Below are 17,594 nucleotides of genomic sequence, written 5' to 3' on the forward strand. Positions count from 1 at the left end.
GAATTACTTAATAAACTTATGTGTGTTACCCAGCTGAGTTTACCATACTATTTCATAATTAATTATGCACCAGTTATATCCAATAAAGCTTTTCTTTTTTAGATCTTCATCCTGGAACTTTGAAAATAACTGTTAGAGGTGATAACATTTCCCTTAAATTTTCACTACATGTATTTCTGTATATACAAGTATCTTGTAGTCATCTTCTTTTCCTCATTTAAATAAGAAGGTAAATTCTACGGACTTACACGTCAATGAAGGTGCCAGAAGTACAACGCATGACTGAAACTGACCAACTCTTTTCCTCAACACTTCCAATTTTATTTAGTTATGTCACTTTTATGTAAATATTAATAAGCAGATGTACTTTTAAAGTGTTCAGGAAAGACAGTATCTTTTCTTGCTTTTATTTACTGCTTAGGGAAAAAAATGTGCCTTTTATTTATCTCTTAATGTTGAATTTACTTCCCTAAATATTTACTGCTCCAACAGAGAGAACCCATCTTATTTTTCAGAAAAAAAAATCATTAAAAAATGTGTCTGAAGAAACCTCTGAAGGCCATTTAGTCTATTCCCCTGCCTAAGGGCACTATCAATATTACACCATTCTGAGGTAGGTGTTTTTCTAACCTGCTCTCAAAAAAGACCAGTGATGGAAATTTGGCAGTCTTGGGCAACCTGTATAAGTACTTCACCATCCTTGCAAAAAAGAAATTTTCTCCCTAATGTCTAACCTAAACTTCATTCCCAGTTTTAAACCTAATTGTGTCTTGCCCTTTTGCCAGAGTATATGGAGACCATCCTAGTACCTTCTGCTTTCCAGGTACTATTTGAACCCATGTGGGATTATGGGATCCTTCCTCTTACTGAAAGACTGTGTTTCTCTACACACAAGTGTAAAAGGTTAATTCACCAAAGTAATATAGCTGTAAGTAAATATATTAACATATTCACAAACATTGTTCGCTCTCTCACTGTTCCTAACAGAAGGAACATTCCAAAGGACATTATTGAAAATCAGTCTTTTTGTGCCTCTAGGAACAGCAATCAGCAAGAAAATCTGTATTTTTTGTTGTAGGTAGAATCAGTCTAATGTGTTATGATGAGATCATGTTTACTCAGAAAGGAAAAAGCTGAAGTAGCACTGAAACTCCCCATTGGAGAAGAAGAATCACTCAAGGAAAGGTCCCTATTACTGACTCTCCAATGCTGAAGGATTTTAACTATGTAGTTCTGTGTTGTGCCTGGCCTGCAAGTAAATGTTGACCTTAGATGGCATTTGATTTCTCGATTTTCACAGGCAAAGTAGCTACATAGACAGGGACAAACTAATTTTAAAAATATGTGTCAGAATTTTCTTGGGTTTTTTGAGAAGTTAAGTTGCCATCATTTACCATAAGGAGAATAATTTTTTAAAAAAATTAAGTTATTAATTCCAAGCTCCTGCTCAAAAGTCACTCAGAACGCCCTAAGTTGTATTTATCCCATAATATATGACAATTGGGAAGACTAAGCCTGAGAAAATGCTTCCTGCTAGCTTCTTGACATTTCATCAAAAAAAACTGTAGAAATAAAGACTCCTCCTAGAGTGCAAATACCTGAGGGAAAGTCAGAGCATCCTCTATTTACCTGTGTACCTGCAGAGGAAAACTAAAATGTCTGAAGCCCCACCTTTTAAGAACCTTGTGAAACAATCTGGGAACTGAGCCAAAACCTACTCTTTCACTATATAAGACTCAGGAGCAGGCAGGTATTTCCTCAGAGGCAGGTTGTTCGGTAGTTTCTACCGGACTTTCAGAAGATGGGCACAGGTGGTGGGACGCGAATACCACTATGGATATCAATGCTAGCACTTGCCTTCATACAGATCAAAGGTAGGAAGATTCACTTGCTTGGCATTTTTACTGTTTTAAAGAATTTATAACTTGCTTCAGAGTTTGAAACATCTTTTTCTTGGCTTTGTGAAGCTAATGAACCTGTTACCTTTATGCAAAATTTTCCTGGCTCTTACAAATACTTTCCTTCCTAATGAGAGGAGATAAGCTGTCTTGAAAATTTTTATTGTAGCTCATGCTCTCATCCTATTCTCCCCAGTCAAAATCTCGAATAGCTCCACTGAATTCAGTGGAACTCACTCAGAACTCACATTTCTACCAAAATGCCTCAAGATTTGCATTTAGCTTTTGATGTCCACTTCAGGATGGAACAGCATTTCTAAAAGCACAAACCAGAGGGTGCGAAAGTGGCTTTAGGAAGGAGCAAACCAGTGGAGTGTGTCCGCACTATAAGGCTATTACATCTTCTGTGTTGCCAGCTGATGACACAATATTGAAAAAGGAGGGATTTTGCTTGAAAAACATTGGACAACAGATTTTAAAAGTTCATCTATTCTTGCACATGAGGTTGCATAAAACCTTGGACCATGGGGTTGGTTTCTGATAGGGTGAAAACAAATGGAGTTGCCTTCTAAGAAGGCACTTACTACTTACAGATGAGTGGAAATCTTTTTTATGTATACTTCACCTGTTAATTTCCCTTAACATTTAAAGTAACAATAGTGTTAGTTTTAAGTGCATTTTGTTATCAGACACAGATCTTATTGTATTATTTTACTTTTTCCCTACTTCCAGGTAATTCCACACTTACTTTTGTTCAAAAGCAGTAGTGTCAAAGAATAGCCCATCAAAAGACTAGTTGTAGCCTTACCACACCATGCAATGGAAATGGGAATCTGTGATGCATATGGCATGAGGCAGAGTGTTGGAGCCATACAGTGCATGGAGAGAGAAGCAAAAAGCTCTGTGAGGCTAGGCAGTGGAGAAGAGGAGCCCAGAAGCACTGAATGGTTCATAGCTTAAAAATGGGCACAATGTGTCCTTCCAACACCAGCTGCTGACCCCCAGCTGGTGCAAAAAGGAAGGGACTTACAGAGCTCCCTGCAGCTCTGATTTCAGCACTGGCCCCTCTAGTGGTGCTACCCATGACTGCCCTTGTTGCAGAATGCAGTGGAGGGTGAACCTGCCTTTTCGGTTTTCTCTGGCCAGCATAGCCTCCCCTGCAACCTGCCCTCTCATGAACTCACTAAGCATGCTCCTCTGGCCCTTGCAGATTTTGTGTGTATTCTTATTCTGATGCTGCAGTGGAATGGAATGAGAAATGGTTTCTTCGCTGGAAACAAAAATTCTGCTATGGGACAAAATCAACAGTCACAAATGTATCTATTGGAAAGACCTATATCTTTCTGTGTGGCTTGTGTGTTTCTTTTCCTTCTGCTGCTTATTACAAAAAATGTTTGAAACTGTAAAATACAGAGTAACTTTGACTTTCAGTAAGAGAGGTCATAGGTCAGTCCTTGAACTCTAAAATTCATTCTTCCTGTACAAATGGGGCCTATTTTTAAAGCCCTCTGGCTAGACAAATGGTTTTATTGATGCTTAAAGTGCACAGTGATCATAAGTACTACGGAAGTGAAGACCTTCGTCTGAAAAGCTTATAAGGGCGTCCAGGGGTACTGTGACAATAACAGAATAAGGATATGCTCAAATTATCACAGGCATGTTTTTGATGGCTTCCCATTTATTGGTCAGGGAGGGAGCTGAAGAAATAGTATATGGCCATCATGGTTGCATGTAACGCAGGTCCTGATGCAAACCTCCTGCACATGAACATATCTTTGCTGGTTTTTTTGATATGCTGACTGTTGCATGCTTAAATAGATATAATTGAGAAATTATGAGGGAACTTGAGAAAATTAGACATTAACATTTTCCTATTCCTCTCTTCTTGATGCAGTTCAAGCCCAGGATGATGAACAACAAACAAAAGCAAACTACATTTCTCCATCCATCTTGCAGCAACAAAAACGTAAGTATTTTTATGTTGATCTATTTCTAAGAATTTTTCCCAAATTAAATTAATAAATAATAAGATTACTGGAATCTTCTTATTTCTAGCTAAAACATACTTCCCTTCCCCTGCTCCCTGCCCCCCCCCCCCCACCCCCCATATAAAAGAAAAAAGGAGAGAGGAATCCTCTGTATAATATATCCGATTCCCAGCCAATCTCTGATTGCCCTAAACTGAACTTCCTCTGAGATCTGGCCCAGTGGATCTGGTCTACTGATATGATACAGTTATCTAATCTTTAACTTCATGAAAGGTAGATACCTTCTATCTGAAAGTGTATTTTCAGAAGAGGTGTGTGTATATGTACATATCACCAAGGTACTTGATAGTAGGTAATAAAAGATACATTTTTCTATGCTCTGTCAAGATGACGGCATCACTCATGAGAGAATAGGAAAACTGTAACTACCTTAAACATTAGAATAATTAAGCACTACAACATCATGTATGACACATAACTGTACAGAGCAAAATGAGGGTAGAAGGATACAATGCTGACTGGTATATTAGTGAAGACAGGCTGAAACAATTAATGATTAAGCCTGCCCTGCAGTCTGCAATTTATGAGGTCACTAGCTGACAATTAAAATAATGATAAGCCCAAACTGTAAGTGTACCACAAATTATTTAATAATAGTGAGTGCTTTTAATTATTGGAACAGATTGTCAAGGAAGGTAATATGTGTGCTTTCCCTTAAAATCCTTACATCAACACTAAATGAGATTGTCTTTCTAAAACACATATTTGTCTTAGTGGTATTTTTAGGCCTAAATGCAGATGCCAATGGCCGATACTGCACAATCTACAGTTTGGGAGTCATCAGATTCTATGATTTTGATACTTTCAAGGCAGAAACTACATCAATTTCTCAGACTATCAAGTTAAGAAAATCACATTGCAGGTTCTCTAAGTATTCTATCCCTTTCATTGCTGGATCCAAAGAGAAAACATTGGATTTGTGCATGGAAAATTTAGGGCTGGATCCTACCAACAGAAATCTTTGCAAGAAAAGCACACGATTAAAATTTTACGGAATTTAAACTGCTTTTTACAACTCTGCTTAGAGTTGGTTGTGCGAAAGTGCATGTCTCAGCACAAAGAAAGATGTAATTTTCAGGAAAAAAAACCTGGCTCTTGTTTCACATCCTCAGCTTCTAATATTCTTCAGTAACTTTCTGCTTCTACATGTACTGAGAGGCAAAGGTTCAGATATAGACATTAGCACTGCTTTTTTTGCATCACTATTTCAACACTGTGCTCTAAGGATCAGATTGCTGCTTTAGAGTTCAGATCATCAGGGCCAGCTTCAGATGGGAGTCTTGAACAAATAATGGAAGAAAGTGCTACAGCCAAAGAGTATGGTCTTGGGATTTGGCTGTTAGTGAAATATATAGAAAGACAGAACACAAGACACTGTGTAAAAAACAACAGTAAAATCTTGCGGAAACTTCCATCTAGAATGTAACTAGTAATGGGAAATGCTAATCACTAAAGAGACTAGGCAATCTCTATCCATTTTTTAGGACTTATTAGAAGTCCTAAATTAGAAAATTAAAACTGATTGGGTTTTTTCCCCCTTAGATTTTCCACCAGCTTCAAAATCCCAAGAAGTGACAATCATTCCACCTTTTCAAAACACACTGAAAGTAAAGGGTAAGTCAAACAAATGTCATGGCTCAGATATCTGTGTTCTTTTTGATCATATAGGTAGAGCATGGAGTGGCTGAAGAGATTAACAAATTGGGCAAGATCCTTTAGCATCACAAAATAAAAAAAGAACAAGAAAAGCAGTCAATTCGTTAGGTAACAACGATAATCTAAAAGTCGCCCCTGTACTCAGTCTGCATTTTGTTAATATACTGCAGCTGTAAAAAAGATTTTGAAAAAAATTTATTTTGAGATATATATATATAAATAATACTGGGATAAATCATGCATAGTATTTCCAGTAAAGAAAGGGGAATATTAATGTGTTCAAAGCATTGGTAAGATACTTTATCAAGAGCATAGGGTACAATTCAGACTAGCCATGTTCAAGCAGAGTGAGTGTAAATCTGGAAGAGGTGCAGAGAAGGACTGTGAGGATAATCAGGAGCATAGGAGAGCCTGCTTGTAAGGAGGTGAAGACTGAAAAGAGATAAGTAATTTATATAATGGGTGGGGGAAGGAGCAGTGTGGTGGAACCCCTTCAAGGTGAAGTGTAATACTAGCACAAGAACAACCAGGCATATATGAGACAGGAATATGTTTTGGAAGATGCTGTTGAAAGTCTTCCAGACATTCAAAGGGTGTGGCTATGAATGGGTTTCCCTACCAGCTAGGAATACCACCTACTTTCAAACTAACTTTAAACTGGTTTTATGTTGAAACTTCTTTGGAACTTGATACATTTAGGAAAGGATGAGGTATCTTCTTATCTTAGGCCCTATATCCCTCTGCAAAACAGATTAAACACAAAAGATAACTGAACTAAATAAATAACAGATTGATAAAAAACTTGACAGGAAGGAAAACAGAGGATGGGCCTTTTGGGCAGAGGTTAATGAAAGAAATAAAAGAGGAAAAGCAACTAAAGGGAGGGTATCTACAGCAAATTACAGAAAATTCTTACTGCTTATTTTGAATCCGCAGCTGGCAACCCCTCTCACAATGGCCGTGTGTGCAGCACATGGGGTAACTTCCACTTCAAGACCTTTGACGGGGACATCTTTTACTTCCCTGGTGTCTGCAATTACATCTTTGCATCCAACTGCAAATCTCCCTATGAGGACTTCAACATCCAAATTAGGCGTACAGTTGTGGAAAATGCTACCGTAATCACTCATGTCATCATGAAGCTGGAAGGAGCAGTGATTGAACTGACCCGCAGCTCTGTCCTGCTTGATGGCAAATTGTATGTTCATAGCTTGAAACTGCCATCACTGCTTTTGCTCCCAGTGGGCTCTTTGAGTGAGCATTTCTTTCCCTCATCTGATCTCACATTGCTCCCAAGCAGCTGGAAAACTTAGCTCCTTAATGAAGTGTCAACAAAAATAAGAGTCCCTGATAGTGAGCTAAGTGCCGCTTATGCAGATTATCCCTGTGTCCATTTTATTCAGATGAGCTATATCCCAGATGCTGTCCCACTGCTACAACTGTGTATGTATATATACAATGCAGTCTATAAGCTGGATCCAGTCAGTGTGTTAGGTTTTTATACCCTTTAAGTTTTTACTTTCCATTAATTTTACCAGAACAGGGTCCCTGAGAATTTTTGATAGCTTTTGTCCTTGCACTGGACAGTATGGTGTTAAGCAGCGACTGCATCTTGTACCTGTGCTCATTTAAAATGTGTTAGTCTGGAAAATTGTGATCTATGCAGCAATGGTGGCACTGACTTTGGCATAGGGTATGAAACCTGTCCAAAAGGCTGGGTAAATATTTGGATAACTATCCCACAGTGAGTTGTGTATTATAACAGCTATGTATAGCGAGCTAGTCTAGGGGTTATCTTGGGTACACCTTTGTGAATGGCACTCATGTCACAGAAAGCCTGAAGAGTCTATCCCTTTATTATCAAGGGCTTTAAGGAGTAAATAGCAATATCCTGAAGCATACTGCCTGAAAAACAGAACCTCCTGGCACTTTTTTGAACAAAAGAGCCAAAGATACATGCCAACATTTTATCTAGCAAAACACCATTAACAGAGATAGCCAAAAAGAACAGTAGGGAAAGCAAAGCTGATCCATTTGTACAATAAGAAGCAATTGCATAGGAAAGCCAAAATGTTACAAACTTACGCTGTCTGTATTTCGTTACTGCTCTAATTTCCTCTCCTATGTATGTTGAAGCTTCTCAAAGAGAATGAGAAAGGATATCAGTGTGGATATTCAATGGATATTCTGTCCCTATCCCTGCTGAATTACAGTGATCTTTCCCCAGGGTTCAGATGCCCTACAGCTATATGGGGATCTTGATAGAGAGAAGTAACAACTATTTGAAAGTTTCTGCCAAGTTAGGACTGACCTTCCTTTGGAATGAAGAGGATGCCCTCCTGGTAAGAAAACACCCAAAACATGGCAGAAACCATTTATTTTGAAAATAGTCTGTTTATATATTTGCAGTCTTAATCAGCCAGGCAGGCATTAGCTACTTCCGGATTCGTGTCCACTTTTACTATATTGTTCTGTCTTCCAGTCTTCTCCCAGTCTCCTTTTTTTTTTTTTCCACAAAGCTCATCTCAGGATCCATAGACCCCCAATTATAACATCCCCACCTCACAGTGAAGTATTCCTCAGATTCCAGACCAGGCAATGTGCTAATGTTCACAGCCCCAGGTTTAAAATAAGACCAAGTTTTTCTTGGTGGTCACTGACCCTCCCAATGGTGCCTACCTTGTTACCACACGACACAGCCTGCACATGTTGAATTTCGAGTACATAAGCAATACTAAGGTAGGCTGTGTTCCTAACTGTCAAGGCTGACATTACTATGAACCTAAGCTCTCTTTCCTAATTTCTTTTAGGTGGAACTAGATAAGAAATATGCCAATCAAACTTGCGGACTTTGTGGGGACTTCAATGGAATTCCAGTTAGCAATGAATTTATTTCAGAGAGTAAGTAATAAAAAACATTATTTAGTATTGGTGCTTTGTTCTTCTTTCATTTCACAGTATACTGTAACATAGGTTCTGGGTCATATTAACTAGTGATACTTCTTTATGTATTTCTATGATATCAGTTATGCTTAGTCTTGGCTTTGAGATGTATTACGCTGCTTCTGTCACTGTTAGATCTTTTAAGACGTGCCGCATGCAACTTTCTGCTTGTTTTCAACAGTTAAGATCCAGTTCCTTGTACACCTTCTTCACCTCCTTTTGTTTTTCATATTATAGTGATACTACTTGGTAATCACTGTTCATGTCATAGCACATAGTGTCACAAAAGAAAATATCTCCATGCAAAAGCCAGTAAACTAGGAAATATTATTCTAATATTTGGACTGCTTTTTACAGACATAAAACTGACTCCCATACAGTTTGGGAATAGGCAGAAGATGGATGGACCCACAGAGCAGTGTGCTGATCCTATTCCTCCTGCTGCCCTGGTGAACTGCTCAGCTGAATTTGTAAGAACCTCTCTCTCAAGATTTGTTTTCTCAGTCTAAAATACATTCTCCCTGTCTTTGGAGAAACTTTGTTAGAATTGGAAAAAATATAGCACAAATATGAATAAGCTGTAGGTCTGGAAAGAAAAATTTTCTAAATTTATTTTTTTATTCTTTGCTAAAGTGAATGCTAAAAAGTCCAAGAGAAGACTGAATATTTTCATGAAAGAGAAATTCACGGATGGTATCTTAATACAAAGAAACTGTATAATGCTTGGGAAGTCACTTGAGCTGAAAGTAACTCAAGATATGGGAAGAAACGGGAGTTAGTCGAAGGAGTTCCATGTGTACTTGCCCTATCGTTATACTTTTCCCTAAACATTTGCTTATGGCTACTGTTGGAAGGGTTTCTGGACCAGATGGACCTTTGGTTTTCTCTGCTATGTGCCTTAAATAATTAGTTTCATATTTTCTGAACACTTGTTTTATCTCCTCTATTTTCACTCCTAGGCTTCTATCTGTGAGACAGTATTAACCAGTAAAGCATTTACAAGCTGTAATGCACTTCTGAATGTTCAGGACTACATTGACACTTGCATACAAGACCTATGCCACTGTGATACCTCTATGGCTGACTTCTGTATGTGCAACACCTTTGCTGAATACTCCCGGCAGTGTGCTCATGCAGGTGGACAGCCTCTGAACTGGAGAACCTCAGAACTGTGTCGTAAGTATCTCCGGAAGGGGCGTTCACCTGTGCTTACTACCCATTTCTAGTAAACTTCAAATATGTGAACTTTTTTCTTAAAGAAGACAGCTGTTTAAAGATGCATGTAATTTTCATGAAATCAGTTTTAACCTGAGCACACCCAAGACTTTGTGAAATGGAAGTTTAGAGGATTTTTTACTGCTAATCAATATATATCAGAATATATACCAATGTATATCAATATATATCAACAAATCTAAAATGTTGCAGCCTCCACTTGGATCAGGATTCCCCATTATATCTTGACAGAAGACATCCTAAATTGCAAATACTGTTTTCTCAGCATTTCAAAGGAAAAGTCAGCATTATACTTGTTCTATTTTCAGCCAAATTATGTCCTTTCAACATGCAATACCAGGAGTGTGGCTCCCCCTGCTCTGACACATGCAGCAACCCGGAACGATCTGCACTTTGTGAAGATCACTGTACAGATGGCTGCGTCTGTCCTCCAGGCAAGCTTATTTACTGCCCTTTTCTCATAGCCAAACTTGATAGAACACTTGACTGTCCACATTTAACAACTTTCCTACTCCATATCATTCTCAACATGTCATCGCTATTATCATCATCAAAGTAATAAATATATTTCTTCCTTGATATACGTGCACCATTTCTATTCAGATTACTAAAAATGCCCTTTTAAACAACAAACATGCCTGAGACATGTACATAATGATTGAACTGATGCACTGAGTCTGGCTGAGATGGAGCTAGTTTTCCCCACAACAGCCCTTTTAATGCTGTGCTTTGCCTTAGTAGCTAGAAAGGTGTTGATAAACTAAGCAGTGCTGGCACAGGACCAAGGATGTGTCTCCAACATTTCCCCCCACCACCACCAGTAGGGCTGGGGGTGGGCAAGATCTTGGGAGGGGACATAGCCGGGACAGCTGACCCAAACTCGTCAAAGAGATATTTCGTACCATATGACATCAGCTCAGCAATAAAAGCTAAGAGAAAGGAGGAGGAGTGGGGAGGCATTGATTATTTATGGCATTTGCCTTCTGGAGCAACCTCTATGCATACTGACGCCCTGCTTCCCAGGAAGTGGCTGGACATCACCTGCTAATGGGAAGTAGAGAATAAAATCTTTGTTTTCATTTTGCTTCTGTGCCCTGCCTTTGTTTTGCTTTTATTAAACTGCATTTATCTTGACCCATGAGGGTTGGTTTTTTCCCCATTTCACTTTCTCCCCCTGCCCTGTCCTGCTGAGGAGGTGAGTGATAGAGCAGCTTGGTGGCACCTGGCATCCAGGGTCAACCCACCACGAATGAGAATAAGATACTTCACTCCTAACAGTAAGGGGAAGCCTTCTATTCTCAGCATCCATATTCAGTTCACAGAAAGTATGTAATGTTTAATCACATTTTGCCACAATGACAACTCCTGGTGTTAGCAAAGCTGTATCTGGTTCCCAAAATTACCAAACCCTTCCCATCCAGTGCTGCATGTCTAAACAACAAGGAGGCAAGGGAGCACTAGGCAGTGTGTAAAATCTGGCGCTTCAGAAAATTATGCATGAGAACTGTGCATTGGTATAAGACAAACAATGCAAATGTGTTCTCTTTGTGCATGCTTATTTCTGGGGCTGAGAACTGTTGCTCTTGTGAGTGACTGCATGGTAGGATCTTCACTCCTTTTAGCTCTTCTGCTCATCCTCGCTGAAGTCTCACAGAATTCACCATCACTTGTTTGTATAATAACACTGATTTCTCTTAGAGACTCCTCTGCCTTTGGGTATAAAAATATTTACTATACAAATATGTCCCTGGGCAGTCTTACAAATTGTTCATCTATTCCACCTCATTATCTAGTAATTTTAATCCTAATTCCAATCTAATGAAGTTCATAACAGAAAAGTATTTCCTTAGAGGTCTCTTTTGATCACCCTAAGATTTTAGATAAGCTTGAATGGAATATAGCCCTTCAATCCCTACATAGCTGTCATCTATTATTTTAAAGTACTTCCTATTTATTTTCTGCATAATACAGAAGAAGTGGAATGTGCTTTCAGGCATCTACCAGATATGTGTACAAAAGCAGGTCTGCAGTGCACAGAATGAGTAACAGTCCATTTCTTTCCCCAGGAATGGTGTTTGATGACATTAATGGTGCTGGCTGCATTCCCCGTAAAGAATGCCACTGTACCTATGAAGGTGAAACCTATGCACCCGGCGCCTCCTTCTCATCTAAATGCAGATCATGGTAACATACTACCTTTCTCATAATTCTTTTTTTAGGTGCATTACCTGAACATTTTAAAGACAGGAAAAAATTACTAATTTCCCATTAAAAAGAAATAAAGAACTACTTATAAACTGAAGTCCTTCGATTATATATTTTTCGAGGATACTTACACCTCGGTTTTCTCCTTACACTTGGGAGCAAAAACTTACGTTTAGATATAGGTGTACACCAATTTCAAGGTTAATCAATTAAAGGAGACAATCAAATTGAAACACCAGAGGTGTTTAAAACTGTGAATTATTGTGTTACATCCTTTGCAGCACTACAGTGTAATAATAGGATGTTCATGTCCATGATATGGAGTATTTAAGGACATGTTGCATTAGAGAGTGTGGGAGATCACATTTGAGAGGCATGTTTGACAGATATGATACATATTTTTTCAATATCACTATAATTACTGAAGTATTATTGCATAAGTGTACGCAGATGCACCTATCTGTCTGTGAACACAAGAACCACAAACATGCATGTTATTTTCCAAGAAATACTTAATTTGTTTGAAGCTTGAGCCATGCTAATGGAGATAAGGGGTTATCTTTCATATGTAGCAGAATGTATGCCAGGTTCACAAGGACTCAATTCTCTCCAAAGACTGGAAATGAATAGCAATATAAAAAAAATTATATATAAATATATATATAAAAATATATAAAAATTATATAATTGTGCCTGCCCCATACTTATTCTGAGCTTTCAAAGCAATGTTGGTTTCTCTGACAGTATGATCAATGCTTCAAGAGGAAAACTAAGGCATCAGCTACCCTTTTCTCTTATTTATGCTTACATTACCCAAGGTTACTGAATCCCTTCTTCATTTCAGCAACTGTGCTGGAGGTGAATGGTCTTGTGTCACTCAGTCATGTCCCGGGACTTGCAGTATTGAAGGAGGCTCCCACATTTCAACATTTGATGAGAAATATTATTCCTTCTTTGGAGACTGTAGCTATGTCCTAACCAAGGTAAAAATGAGTCACAATCCTTGCTGAAGCAATATGCTAAAGGAAAAGGTTTTTTATTATATATAATGTTGTTCAATTAAAACTGCTGGCAATCACATCATCTTTCTGAAATTGAGAGGGTTAACATGGAGCCTTAAATGGATTTCAGGGGGCTTTCTGTTAAGGTTATACTAAATAAACATACTGTAGTAGTTTTGTGTTCTTTGATCATCGTTTAAGAATTGCACTGAGTTTTTAGTTTCCGTGAAACAATCTCCATATTTCCCATTAATTTTTTAATTAAATATTGCCTTTCTGGTGATTTATAACTACTTCTTTCTGAGCATTGTGTTTATTACATCCATTGATACTGTCCTTTTTGTCACAGATAATATAGTTCAATGGCTTATTTCATTAACAGTATTCATAATGGAATTATTACTAAACAGAATTCATGGGGGAGGAATTATTTCATGAAGATGATCAACCTTCCAAACAGTCTTTCCCAGTAAACACAGAAGACCCCAGAGTTTAAAAGCAATAAGCTAAGAATTCATACATGTATTCTAAAACCTGAATTAGAAATAGATGACTTAGAAAACCACCTGAGGTTTACTGGAGTTTTTAGCTTGGTAGGGACTGAATTCTGAGTAGATATATCTAAAATAAAGACTACAGATTTGCAAATTTCAGAATCCTAGGTATATTTGTTGCTTATTTGTGTTGGATGAGTGATGTAAACAATTTTCATAAAGACTTCATGTTAAATAAAATCTGTTCTCAGAAAGCTCAAACTGAATGTTACCAAGAAAAAGAACCATAAAAACTCAGAAATGAGCTAGAATGTGGTAATTTAGAAATAGATTAGACTAAATCAATGAAACTTTTTTATTAGATTCACAAGCACTGGTCTTAATCCATAAAGGGAGCGTACATCAGGCTTACATGTTAAACTCCCCTTTTGGCACCAACATGTAAAATTAGATTCTCAGAGGCTCTGGAGTACAGAAAACCCCTGAACTTGGACACAAAAGGCCCAAAAGCCCACCATTTTACCATTAAATTTCCAGATGGCTGTAATTCTGCATCCCAGCTGTCCTCAATTTAAATCTTCATTATGCCAAGAAAGTGATAAGACATGTTCAGAATCACAGCCTTCTGCATGTTTCCCTGTGATGTCTTGGCCATTAGGCTCACTTTGAACACAGCTCACAGAACAGTCCAATGAAAATCAGAACCAAGAGAAGAAATTAATTTTGCCTTTATTTAGTAGCTTAGTGAATAATGATTTTCAGCTTCATTTTCTCCTGTGACAGGATATTTAAATGCTTATTTCCTACCTGTTAAGAATGTCCAAATCACCAGGCTTTTTTGATAATCTATTCAGTGCAGAAAAGACTGGAGACAATTTCTCTCCTCTCCCAGGTAAACACCATAACAAATGGGCAAGAAAGGCATACCTCCTTCTTCTTCTCTAGCATATTAAACTAGTATTACCCAAATATTAGGAAATAGTATTACCTACACATTAGGAAGTTTTAATGTTCAGCTTAATATGTCTAACATGCCCTTGAGTTCCAGAAGTAATGCATAGCTTCCACTGTGCAGACTGCATGAATGCCAGCTCACTTGGTGACTGTATACATATATGTAAGAGCATATGAGCAGAAAGAAAAGCAATAAACAATAAACAATATTTTAAACTACTCACTTTACAAGAATGCCATTTGAGGGTGAACCTTTTTAACATAAAAATATTTTAATATTACAAATAATTTTAACAATATATTTTGTTTTCTTCTTCTAGCTCTGTGACAGCAATGAATTCACTGTTCTAGGAGATATCCGCAAGTGTGGCCTGACTGAAACTGAGACATGCCTCAAGGGTATAGCTGTCAGCCTAAGTGGAGGACAAACTGTAAGTAGCAAATGTAGACACCTAACATTCTGCAGGGACGGTTTCAAAGCTGAATAGACAAGTAGTTTGCAAATGACACATAACAGCAGAGACAGGAAATCTGCACTGATTGTTTTATCTCATTTGAACATTATTCAAATTCAAAGAAAAATTAGGAATAAAGTAGGTACATTGGAAGTCAAGATCCTAGCAGTTTTCTGTCATATAGTTATCTTTGGGTTTTTGCTTTTTTGTTTTGACAGTCAATGGACCACAATAATAAAGAGCAAAAAATAGTATAGGAACAAAAATATCATCACAGTCTCCCCCCATTTTTATTTCCTTTATCCTGAACAATACTAGACAGAAAATATTTTGAGTGGATTACCTTTCCTACATATGCTTGATAATCATTGCCTTTTCTTGTGGATAGAACATTGTGATCCAGCCTTCTGGCAGTGTATTTGTGAATATGATCTACACACGGCTGCCATTCTCTGCAGGTAAGTTCCCCTGGAAGACTTCAGTGATTTTTCTATTTCAGTTTTTTACTTTTAAATGTTATTACATCGGTTAATCTAAAGCCAAGTTCTACCTTTTGTTACATTGCAGCAAACCCAAGGTACCCCAATAGAGCATAGTCTCTCATTTTTTAAGTAATAGGGTTTGTCTATTCAAATCTTGTAACTTTAGCCACATTATGGTCTAATTTTAGCAATAGCTAGTTAAATGGAGATTCAATTCAAGCAAATAGTATCATTGCGCACTTCTAGATCCAAACACTGCCATTAGAGAGGAAAGAAAAATTCTGATATGTGACAGGACTCCAGTATCTGAAGCTGTTTAGTTCCCTGTGTTCCCTCTGTCCCTTTGCTTGATGCACATTCATCACTGGAGAGTTTCCCTCAAGAGAGTTCTTCTCAGGTACTACTGCACCTAAACAGAAAGCAAGCCATGAAAGGACAGAACAGGTCCAGGTAGGAGTCTAACTGCTAAATCATGCTATATAATTTCCATCAAGCAAAGGTGGTCTTTTAAATAGCAACAGAAGTGTCTGTTCTTCCCCTTATTTTAAAACACACGACAGAAAGTGGTGGTGGTGGTGGAGTGTTATATATTTGTTGTTTAGGGTAATATTTTGTTGCTGGATTTGAAGTCCTATATTGATCATTTTTCCCCTGGTTCTTCAGATATTAGGATCATATCAAGCACAGCTGTAAGATCCCTCTATATAACAAACAGTTATTTCAACTGTTCATCTCATATGAAATTATAACTCTTATGTTCTTATGTCCCTAGCAAATGTCACCATCTTCAGACCATCATCTTTCTTCATCTTTCTGCAAACAACCTTTGGTCTTCAGCTACAGGTTCAGCTCGTGCCTGTCATGCAACTTTTTATAGACTTAGACCCATCACATAAAGGGCAGACCTGTGGTAAGTGATCTTATTGTAACAACTGTCTTTATCAGTATGCTTCATTCTGTAGGAGACTTTCACAGCCCATCTGCTTCCTTTTAGGTCTTTGTGGAAACTTCAATGACATTCAGACAGATGATTTCAAAACCACCAGTGGTGTAGTAGAGGGTACTTCAGCTGCCTTTGGCAATACTTGGAAAACTCAGGCTGATTGCCCTGATGCCAAAAATACCTTTGAGAACCCCTGTACTGTCAGCATACAAAATGGTAAGCTCAGCATATAGTAACCTCTCCTATAGTCTTTTAAGGTGAAAAGAAGCAATAAGCTGATCAACCACAAAGCATTTAGCCAAAATTACAGTGGACCATTTGCACACACAATATTTTCCTCGGTTGACACTAGAAGTCTTCAATTAATAAATAATAACTAGGATAATATTTTGGATCTTCAGAAAATATTCCTTTGGATAAAGCAAGCATTTTTGCCAACTTACTTCAGGGAAACAGGAATGACACAGTGTATCCATTCCTGGAAAGAACTGCTTGTCACATATGAAAAAGGCTGTGCATAGCCCCACCAAAGGCTGGACTCAGTGTGGTCCTTCCACTGTTAAACTGAGAACCAGACTTACAATTCAGAGCTTCATAGCTCTCAGGCTCCATTTCAGCCAATGAAATACATAATTTTGGGGCATTCGCAAGCCACTCTTCTGTTTTCTGAGATGAACTATGGTATTTTTAAGTCATGATGTGAACCTTTTTTCAAAATTCAGCTAAGGATGTCTTAGTTTATTCCATGACAACTACCATGAATTAAGAGCATTCAGTTTATGAAGAGTTCCTATTTCTGTGTAGCAGAAGTGAAAGACTGTGTTTCAGCAAATGCAGAGCTGAATTCTATTGTAAAGTTAAGCTTCAGCAATTTGCCTGCAGGAAGTATAGTTACATTGAGGCAAGAGTTTAGACAATTAAGTGCAATAGAAATTCTTATCATGTTTTCAATTCACAGACCAGTATGCTCAGCACTGGTGTGGACTGCTCTCTGACACCATGGGACCTTTTGCTGAATGTCACTCAACAGTGAATCCGGAGGTTTACCAGAAGGTACCCTTAACATTTTTACATTAAAAAGACACATTTCTGATATTAGCACTTGAAAGAATAGCTTGCCAGTTGGAGGAGACGCATTCATGACAGTTCTTTTCAAGCCAAGGGTTTATTTTCATAGAATTACTCCTTTGTAAACTTATCTTTCTTTCCATTCCCAGGAGGATAAACTTACAGGCATATTCCTGTTGCCCATATTTTTAGGTACTACCCTACATGCCTA

General features: G+C 37.9%; 1 protein-coding gene across 1 annotated transcript in view; it reads left to right on the forward strand.

Moving 5' to 3' along the window:
- The first annotated feature begins 1,801 nt into the window (after positions 1-1,801).
- LOC104040818 (mucin-5AC) overlaps positions 1,802-17,594 on the forward strand; it is a 48,632-nt gene continuing 32,839 nt past the window's right edge. The window contains exons 1-13 of the mRNA XM_064453260.1: positions 1,802-1,874; positions 3,793-3,864; positions 5,489-5,560; positions 6,539-6,800; positions 7,830-7,944; positions 8,413-8,503; positions 8,903-8,985; positions 12,868-12,969; positions 14,756-14,866; positions 15,279-15,348; positions 16,145-16,282; positions 16,367-16,531; positions 17,274-17,368. Coding sequence (XP_064309330.1) covers positions 1,802-1,874; positions 3,793-3,864; positions 5,489-5,560; positions 6,539-6,800; positions 7,830-7,944; positions 8,413-8,503; positions 8,903-8,985; positions 12,868-12,969; positions 14,756-14,866; positions 15,279-15,348; positions 16,145-16,282; positions 16,367-16,531; positions 17,274-17,368 — 1,449 coding nt within the window. The remainder of the gene's footprint in view (positions 1,875-3,792; positions 3,865-5,488; positions 5,561-6,538; positions 6,801-7,829; positions 7,945-8,412; positions 8,504-8,902; positions 8,986-12,867; positions 12,970-14,755; positions 14,867-15,278; positions 15,349-16,144; positions 16,283-16,366; positions 16,532-17,273; positions 17,369-17,594) is intronic.

Source organism: Phalacrocorax carbo, chromosome 5, assembly GCF_963921805.1.
Source record: "Phalacrocorax carbo chromosome 5, bPhaCar2.1, whole genome shotgun sequence".
Lineage (NCBI taxonomy): Eukaryota > Metazoa > Chordata > Aves > Suliformes > Phalacrocoracidae > Phalacrocorax > Phalacrocorax carbo.